Source organism: Myxocyprinus asiaticus, chromosome 16 (genome assembly GCF_019703515.2).
Source record: "Myxocyprinus asiaticus isolate MX2 ecotype Aquarium Trade chromosome 16, UBuf_Myxa_2, whole genome shotgun sequence".
Taxonomy (NCBI): Eukaryota; Metazoa; Chordata; class Actinopteri; order Cypriniformes; family Catostomidae; genus Myxocyprinus; species Myxocyprinus asiaticus.
The window spans coordinates 29,004,195-29,013,620 of NC_059359.1; the positions used below are offsets into that span (position 1 = coordinate 29,004,195).

Consider the following 9,426-nt stretch of genomic DNA (forward strand, 5'->3'; position numbering starts at 1 on the left):
AGGCTGTTAATATTGTTATATTAGAATGATTATTGCTAAAAAAAAAAAAAAAAAAGAGGAAGAAAGTGGTAGAAAAAAAACAAGCCACTAATGAACTGATCTCATTGAATCATACACATCTTTCTCCCCCTTCCATTGATTAATGACTGTAAGACAGTTTTGCTCTGAGTCGATTAAAAAGGGTTCTGCTCTCCATTGCATTCTCAGTTCTAGAGAAAATCATTAAATAGTTGTATTTTAATTTAATGTGTAATCTTGTATAATTTATTTTTTAGCTAATTGCTCTGACTCCTGGGAACAATTCAACCAAGGAAAATCACACTGGAAATTGTCATTGAAAGAGATGCCTGCTTGGTCTCCTTGGACCTGCGAAATTTCAGTCCACTTCATGTGATTCTTATACACTTGTGAGTTGCTGAAGGGGGGCTGTATGTGCGTGTGTGAGCGTGTATGTCTGTGTTGTAGAGAGAGTCGGTGTTTATGTTGATGTGTCCAGTCTTTTCACTCGGCTCACTGCTGTTCTTTTGTTGGGGTTTTAGCAGCATAGTCTCACATAATAACAGGATCTTCTGTTATAAGGATCCTTTGTATTCAATGATTTATTTTTGCAGTTTTATTCAACTCTTGTAAGAATCAAAGCATTAATTCAACACCTGTTCACGTGAAAGCCAGCGACTGTTCTTGCATTTCACTTCACCACTTTTGTCCTTCAAGATTTACACAGAAAATGGGGAGAGTAAAGTGTTAACGCTTCTGAAACTGAAACAGAAAATGATCTGAATGACTAAGCGAAATCATACTTTGAAATTGGGGACTGAATGATGTAATCCATGCTGTGAACCTTTATTTACTTTCAATTAATTATTATATATATATGAAAATTAGATATTTCTCTAATATTGGCTATGGTCAGAAATTGTCTGGTGTTGATGGTGAACATTCACATTTAAAAATAAAATGGAAAAAAAAATTAAATTTAATAAATAAAAATGAAATAGTTCAAGCTTTTTTGTTGTATTGGTTTGCATTCACACATCAGGCAATTGTAACAGAGAATTCAATGTTTCCTTTATTTTATTTTTAATTGAAAACTAAATTTATGTCCCTAGGTGGATATGCTAAAGTGACAAAAAATTGTGTAATATAAAGTAACAAATGTCATATTAATTTTCAGTCAAAATACACCCATATGTATTGTTCATTTTCAGGATTGACCCACACTGTCCTTCAAGGTTTGGAGCAGTTCAAGCACAAACTAGCACCATTTTCAATGGTGCCATGATAACTGACTGAACACTGAATGAATAGGGCATTGTCAGGTTTGGTTAACCTCAGTTGCTGGTGAACCAGCATTTCAACATGCAAACAACTATATATGAACCATTGTTCTACAGTAAACTTAAGGTAGGGTCGAAATGAAGAGAAACACAAATAGCTTAATCCTGTTCATTTTGTGTTGTATGTAGGACATCTGCTTTTGTTCCATATTTACATGAAACAACCATTAAAGATTAATGTGTTGGCCTCGTGACGTCCTTGACAAATACTGTGGCTTTGTCTCATAAATTGGCTCATGATGTGTTTTATTTACTGTGTATTCTATAAGTTTATGTTTGCCAAAAAGTAAAAAAAAAAAAAAAAAATCACTCAATTAGGGAATCCCAATCAAAGTCATCCTGGATCTCCTCACTGTTGCTATGAAGATTCTTCAAAGGTGGATGAGCTTGAAGTGCTGCATGAGAAAAAATGGCATCATGTTAGGTTGTTTTGAGCAATTAGACCAATATAGCAACAGTCATTCCCTCTATGAATATATCTGTCTCAGAATGACTATATAAGGACAGGGTAGATTGATGAAGCTGAACAGGTGAAAGGTACAGTATATGCTCACTGAGCACTTTATTAGGAACACATGTACACCTACTTATGTGATTATCTAATCAGCAGTCAATTGTGTGGCAGCAGTGCAATGCATAAAATCATGCAGATATGGGTCAGGAGCTTCAGTTAATGTTCACATCAACCATCAGATTTGGAAAAAATCTCAGTGATTTTGACTGTGGCAGGATTGTTGGTGCCAGATGGGCTGGTTTGAGTATTTCTGTAACTACTGATCTCCTGGGATTTTCACGCACAACAGTCTCTAGACTTTACTCAGAATTGTGACAAAAACAAAAAACATCCAGTGAGCGGCAGTTCTGTGGACAGAACGCCTTGTTGATGAGAGAGGTCAATGGAGAATGGCCAGACTGCCTTGAGCTGACAGAAAGGCTATGGGAATCTGATAAACACTCTGTACAACGTAGTGAGCAGAATAGCATCTCAGAATGCACAACACATCGAACCTTGAGGCGAATGGGCTACAACAGCAGAAGACCACGTCAGGCACTTTATTAGGACCATAGTTTTTCTAATAAAGTGCTCATTGAGTGTAAATACATGAGCTTTAGATGTGCAGTGGTCCTGTAAGGCAGTGGTTCTCAGCTGGTTTTGAATCAGGATCCAGATTTTGCATTGAACAAAGTACAAAAAAAACTACAATGTCCCTAAAAAACAAAAACATTGAAATGTATTGATATTACCAATGTCCCAACTATATGTCCTTTTCTTAACATGTCATATGCTGAATAGGAAAATACAATTTTGAAGAATTTGTTAATGCATTACAATTTTAATGGTTTCATGCTCTCAGCAATCAGTAATTCACTGCACAATACACATTGTGGTGTATCCTTGTTGCAAGTGACCCTATATTTAATATAGTCTGGTCATTTAAAAAAAAATTTTTTTTTTTAAAACATTATTACAGTGTAGTTTTGTTAATGCTTTTTGAGGATGCAGGCATCTGCCTAATTTGGCTATCTCCTGCCATGTGGCAGCAGAAGTCAAAAACAAAAGATACAGGAAATTTGTTCTCCCTTTTAAAAAATGATTATACAGTTAGATGGATTTTATTATTTGCATTGAGCATTGTCTTTCCCTGATGTCCCAATAAGAAAAGACCTGTCCTCCATTTTGGGACGTGACCCACCAGTTGAGAACCACTGCTATTATGAGTATGAGGAGGACTCTCTCTCAACACACCGTTAGGAGTCAGAGGCTGGCTTGCTGTGGGCTGCAGCCCTGGAAGTCTCTGTGGTGTCTGGTTTTGGGCATGAGGGGTCAGGGTTCTCCTGGGACTGTGGAGGGGAGGTTCACCAGGAGGGATCTGGGAGGGGTAGATCAGTGGAGATGGTTGAGTCAAACTAGCCAGTGTAGGAGGGTTAGTGGACGGCATACTGAGAGGAGGTAGGGTCATTTGTGCTACAGAGGAGGGGCCACAAGAAGAGGAGCCAATGAGACCCTTCTGAGTGAAGAAACGGTTGAGCGAATCACAGAGCGAGGTGAAGAGTGCCGAATCCAATGCCCAGTCACAGAGCTCAGCTTGACGCATGCTCTCTACCAGGTCTACATGAGAAGATAATAGATAGAGACACTTAATAACTCTGTTTTACCTTATAGTGAAGTAGTCTAGTAGTCTTTTGGATGCATTTATAATTTATTTAAACTTTAAGCAATTTAGATACTTCATAGAATATAGTGCTTTTAGATACGTGTCTCTTTGAAATTTAATTGTAAATCCAGAGTGAAAAGTAAAACCTTTTTTTCCAAAATTGTTTTAAAACAAATTGCCCAAATCAAATTTCCCTTACTGAGACAATCAAGCAATATAACACAAGACAGAGTGCTGTTGTACTCAATATTAGCATAGGTATTCAGTACAACAGCGAGTTTGTACATTGCAAATGTGATATTGCTTTTATACAATAGTTCTATAAAAACAAGTTAGCATTGAGTAACTTACAATTTTAGGCACAAAGTGGGCAGTTATTTTGTTTAATGAAGCATCCCAGTGCTGTACTAAATATCAGCACTCTTACTAAATATTAGGAACACAGCTTGTCCAATCAGACTGGAGAAAGGAAACTAACATTTATTATAATACTGTATATTCACATTTTAATTTTTCATCCTAGAGTTAGAAACATCTCATTCTAGTTTGCAGCTGAGTACTGACCAGGGTGACAGGTGAGGTCAATGTTAGCCCAGTCCAGACTACTAGCAATTCTGAAACTCTCTCTCAAAGAGTTGGCATTACTGAACCAGTCTTCTGGAACAACTGAGAGAGAAAAGGAGGAAGATAAGATGATACGGATCACTGATCAGGCTATCAGAACACTTATATCCTGTTGACACATTTCACCACTGTACAAGTATACTCACCATTACTATGTAGCAGCTTGTCAGGATCAGTGTTGGAATTTGAATGAATATTAGAGGGGTTCTGGTTGTGGTTTGGGTGTAAGTTGGGGATGAAACTAGAGTTAGTATCAAGTGTATTTGGGTTGAAGTTACCATTAGTATTAAGGGGGTTTAGGGTAGAGTTTGGGTTGGTGTATTGGTTATTATTGGGGTTCGGACAGGGGCAGGGGGAGAGAGGAGGCAGGGTTGGGGTATGGAGTGGTGTACTGTCGTTGGTAAGTCCAAGTAAATTGGGAACGTCCACTATGAGAGGAAGTAAAAAAGAGAATTATTCACAAACCTCAGGAAGATAAATGTTAAACCTTCCTCAAAAAGAGCTCATAGATATAAGGACTCTGAAAATAGTAAGTAAAAGATAAAGAACATCATAATCCACTCGTTGTTCACACTTACCATGTGAGGTGACTCTCTCTCTCACAGAGCGACAGAGAGACTGAAAGGAATTGTAAAGGTCTGGTAGGTTCAAATCAGCAAAGGAGAATCGGAGAGGGGGATCCACATGAGGGTTCGGAGGAATAGAGGAATGAAGAGATGCAGGAATTGGGGCAGTTTGACGTTGCTGCGGAAACAGAGCCAGCTCAAATTAATTACTTATTTGGATAAACAGTAAGCCATATACAAAATGATGTATGTAGACAAATTCATTAAAAATTAAATTGATTGTAAAAGCAGACTGAAAACAATACTTGTTGTAGTAGAATCCATTTCAGGCTTATCAATATCAGTATCTTTTCCAATAAAGTCCCATGAAATCACTGATTTGACATATTTGCTATTGTAATAGGAAATTTGGATGGGACATATAGAATAGACTGTAGTTATGCCACAGCCATGACCAATGATTTGCTACTTGCTAGGTTGTTGCAGGTGGTATTATTAGAGTGGAGGGACATTCATCAATATTTCTGGTCCATTTTCCCACAAGAGAAAGAATTTTTTTTTTTTATTATTATTATTTTAACTGTAAATTTTTTAGATTTAAATATCTGCTACGGTATACTTTCAGGAGTATACTAACCTATAGCCAGAGAAAATTTAGCAGAGACGGGCCACTTCTATTAAAATAAATGGGTGAAATTGGAATGCCCAACGGTTTTAGAAAGGAAGTCCCACATTACGGGTAAAAGAGCCAATCACCTTTTAGATACAGACATCGCCAGTCAATCAAATCAAGAACGCACATGCGCATTAGCTATACACGCTGGGGAAAAAAAATTCTAGCATAATCTGAGGTAAAGAACCACAATTTATGATTCCAGTGCTGTCAGATTTTACTGCTGATTTGAAATATGTACTTCGATAGTAATTTTGACCAACCGTTTTGGAGATTTCTGTCTTTCCCCATTTGAGTAGATGGGAGCTGATCTTGTACACAGCTTGTTTACATAGAAAAATAGCTGCCCGATAGCATTCCAAAGATGGCCGCCAGTTGATATACTGTAGCTGGCTTCAAAGCTAATAAACATTAACTAAAATCCATTCACACATCTATTATCTACTTCCCCATTCTCTGCTCTGAATGGATCTTAATCCTTAATAGAATTAGAGAAAGTAGACGAAATTACATTGTACCTTGCATGGAGGGGGAGAGAATGTACTCTTGACATCTGGGAGTGGTGGGAGGGGCTCCGGTTGATTGACAGGCTCTTGGGCTTCTGGGAATGAAGCCTGGATCAGGGATGGAGGTGTCAGTGAAGGGAATACTCTTGATCTTAGTATACATCTACACTATTTCATTGATGAAATGAGCATGCTTTACGGTATGTAATGTACCTCCTCTTCAGGATAAGGGCGTTTAACACCTCTGTGTTGAGTTAAATCAGGTGACCCATCCATCGTCCAGTATGAGCCCTGATAACAGAAAAGGTGGATTCTTTTAGCTTCAGTATAGGTGAGCAAATGGATATGTGGATATGAAGCAAACTCTGAAAGGAATAGTTCACCCAAAAATGAAAATTCTGCCATTATTATTATTATATCGTTCCAAAGCCATATGAATTTCTTTCTTCTGAGGAACACAAAAGGAAATATTTCTAAGAATGTTGCTAATTTCAAATCAAAAGCAGCTGACAATGACTCACTTCAAAGCTTAAAAAAGCTACCAAAAGTGTCACAAAAGAAGTTCATGTGCCTCGTGCATCATATTCCAAGTTGTCAACAGCATCAAACCTCACTGGTTCTTGTACATCTCGTGACCAAACATCATGATGTCATAACACAATACCAATGAGTTTCATGTTACTGACATGTTACCATATTTGATTTGGCCATTGTATACATGAGTTGATTAATGTATTGTTAACAGACCATAATTTAAGTTGTTATTCACTTTCAAATCAAATCAAAGTGATTGTATGGCTTCCGAAGACTTAGATTATTATGCATGGAATATGGATGATGAAAGTCTTATGGAATTCACTTTTAAGACACTTTTGGGTGCTTGTTTAAGCTTTCAATCAACTCAATATCAATAGTTATTGTATGTAAATCAGTGAAAACGACATTCTTTAAAAATCTCTTTTTGTACTCCTCAGAAGCAAGAAAGTCATATGGATTTGGAACGATATAAAGGAAAGTAAATAATAACAAAAATTTCCTTCTTTGGGTGAACTATTCCTGTAAGATGTTTTAAAGAGCTGTCTGAAGGTTCAACAAGGATTTAATAGTGTGGCAGTTAATAGTCTCTCGTATTCCTGATGAATAAATCTCATATATAACTGAAGATAAAATGTGACTACATCACCTTTCCAGGGTCACTCTGTGGTCGAGGAACTTTCCGGAAATACTTATTGAGGGATAGATTGTGCCGAATTGAGTTCTGGGTTGAAAACAGAGAGTTTTGATTTTATATGTCAAAATCTTATCATCTCCTAAAATCTTTTATCAGTTTTTTTCCAACTCAGCATGCACAGGCTCCTCAAATAGTCAGAATATGCACCATTTCAAGTAAAATAGCATCACAAATCAGTTGGCTTCACTCAGGAAATACTTGGGAACAGATTGCAAAGCGTTTCCTGTAAAATATAAACACACCTACAGTTCGTCATTGCACACTAACCACAAATCAGTAAAAATGTTTTAATAAATCATATTTAAGTATGCCACAATGAAAATCAGTCGTTCATTTTGAGTCTGTGCCTAAATAAAAACAGAAGTTTTGCTTTTGACAGTAGGGTATGATACAAAACCAGAGCTCCTTGGCCATTCAAGTCAATATTATGTCTATCAAATGTCTAGAATCTTTGTAATCCAACAGACTATTGTCCCATTAGTCGGATTCTGGAAATGGAAGTAGCAGCAGTGGTTTTGGGTGCATACCTCTTTATAGTTTACTGATCCGTTATAGTTTTATATTTTATATGATCAGTAATAGTTTAAACCTGATTGATAGGATTTTTTCAGGGTATATTTCCATTAAATAGACACCTAAGTTACAGAGAGCCTTTTGCAGTAAATTTAAGAGTTGAATTTGACCCAGAAAAGCAGATGAGATATATATATATATATATATATATATATATATATATATATATATTTGTCATAAATTGTCTTTTTATTCTTATTTTTATTTTCTTGTTATCTTTTATTTTCTTTATCATTTACATTTAAAGCCATTTAAATTGCACTGTGTATGAAATGTGCTTTATAAATAAACTTGCCTTGCCTAGGTCTTTAAGGCCAAGACTCCAAAAGCATCAAAAAGCACATAGAATGGTATAATAATAAATGGTGCAATGTTGAAAATGTTGTGGAAATGGAACAGATGCTGAAGATTCACAATGAACTTCACTGGGTTAATATAAGAACCAAAAATCTAAACTTTCAGCTACATTGCAAAATAGTTTCTTTGTAGATTTATTTATCAAATAAATAAAGGTGTGAAGCCTAACAATAAAGTTGTATTCAATTAACCCTGTTCATGCACAACTGCATACATAACGTCGCATCATGGCACAATTTAATGAGGAAGTGGTCATATAGTGTTTACCTTCCATCCTCTTCCTGCTCTGCTATAAAAAGGAAATGTATCACTGATCCATGTGTAAATGTCATTCAAACTCAGCTTTCTTTCAGGGGCCGAACTAATTGCCATGGCGATGAGAGTGGCATAGCTGTGTGGAGGCTTCCCTTTGGAATAAGATGCAGGGGACGCTGTAGGTATGGGAGGGATATCCTTCTCTTTTCCTCGCTCTTTCTTTCGTTCCACTCTTTCTTTTCCTGAACGCAAGGTGCTGATTCCCAATTGGGGAAGCCAGTCAATGCTGGTCAAACTAGAGTCCAATTCTGAAGTCATGCTCAAGGGAACGTCTGCGGTGCAGTGAAAACAAAACATTATGTAATACTGTTTTTCTACGCATTCCATCTTAACTATGAACTATTTAACCAAGTATATAATTTCATGTCAAAAACAGCTGCAAGACAATAGGATTTCAATGATTTGCAACAGAAAGCGCATATCCACAGAATCTCATTTATAATTCATGATGTTATGGCTTGAAAAAGAAACAGAGATTCTTCAAGCATTAGAATTATTAATACTAAGGTTAGATAAACTTACATTCTTTCCCAGTATACTGAGAGATAAACTCTGTATGTTTGCAGAGTAAGAGATCCAGTAGAAGAAAAGGAAGGAAAGAAAAACATACCTTCTGTCAAGAGGCCACAGACTTCACACTGTGTCAATTTTTAATGCTGTCATCTGTTACACAGGAGTACCTAAGGGAGTTCAGCAAATGTTTACTCCTCTCTCTTCTCTCCTTTCTGCTTATTGCAGCATTCATTCGCCAGCAAAAGTGTCTAAGTCAATTCTTTTTGTATTATTGTTGCATTTGGGAGAAGAAAAAACTATCGGAAAAAAGTTCTTCCCTTTCTTTCTCATTCCTCCTCCCTTTCTGCCTGTGTTGAATGTCACACACTCCACCCTCCATTTGACATTTGAGCACTCTCTATGTTTCTCCTCCCCTCTCTCATTCTCTCCTCCTTTCTATCATGGCTGCACTAATAATGTTTTACTGGTGAGTAAGTTCCTGTTTCAATGCTGAAATAGGTCATGAGTGGAGCTGTAGGCGGGAACTCACTGTAATAATTTCCATTCAGATTTACTTGGCCCACAGTGATCTTAAC

General features: G+C 36.8%; 1 protein-coding gene across 2 annotated transcripts; it reads right to left on the reverse strand.

The window, feature by feature from the left end:
• Nucleotides 1–37: 37 nt before the first annotated feature.
• LOC127453757 (forkhead box protein J2-like) lies at nt 38–9,269 on the reverse strand. 2 transcript variants are annotated; one of them, XM_051720424.1, is made up of 10 exons: nt 8,949–9,262; nt 8,291–8,610; nt 7,046–7,120; nt 6,076–6,153; nt 5,875–5,970; nt 4,696–4,861; nt 4,264–4,545; nt 4,058–4,159; nt 3,085–3,447; nt 38–1,732 (listed from the first exon to the last, which is right to left on the reverse strand). In XM_051720424.1, exons 2-10 carry the CDS (start codon nt 8,594–8,596, stop codon nt 1,644–1,646), a joined length of 1,557 nt encoding a protein of 518 aa, XP_051576384.1. In that variant the 5' UTR covers nt 8,597–8,610; nt 8,949–9,262; the 3' UTR covers nt 38–1,643. The 2 variants fall into 2 exon arrangements, with proteins under 2 accessions (XP_051576384.1, XP_051576383.1); XM_051720423.1 differs by lacking the exon at nt 38–1,732 and having other exon boundaries at nt 1,762–3,447; nt 8,949–9,269.
• Nucleotides 9,270–9,426: the final 157 nt, after the last annotated feature.

What these genes read in the sequence shown, in the direction of transcription:
- LOC127453757 (XM_051720423.1), bottom strand. Translation starts at nt 8,596, where the DNA reads ATGACTTCAGAATTGGACTCTAGTTTGACCAGCATTGACTGGCTTCCC. An exon ending in TCTCTCCCCCTCCATGCAAG is followed by an intron (nt 4,862 to 5,874) that starts GTACAATGTAAT and finishes CTGTTTCCGCAG; the next exon opens with CAACGTCAAACTGCCCCAAT. An exon ending in AGAGAGAGTCACCTCACATG is followed by an intron (nt 4,546 to 4,695) that starts GTAAGTGTGAAC and finishes TTCCTCTCATAG; the next exon opens with TGGACGTTCCCAATTTACTT.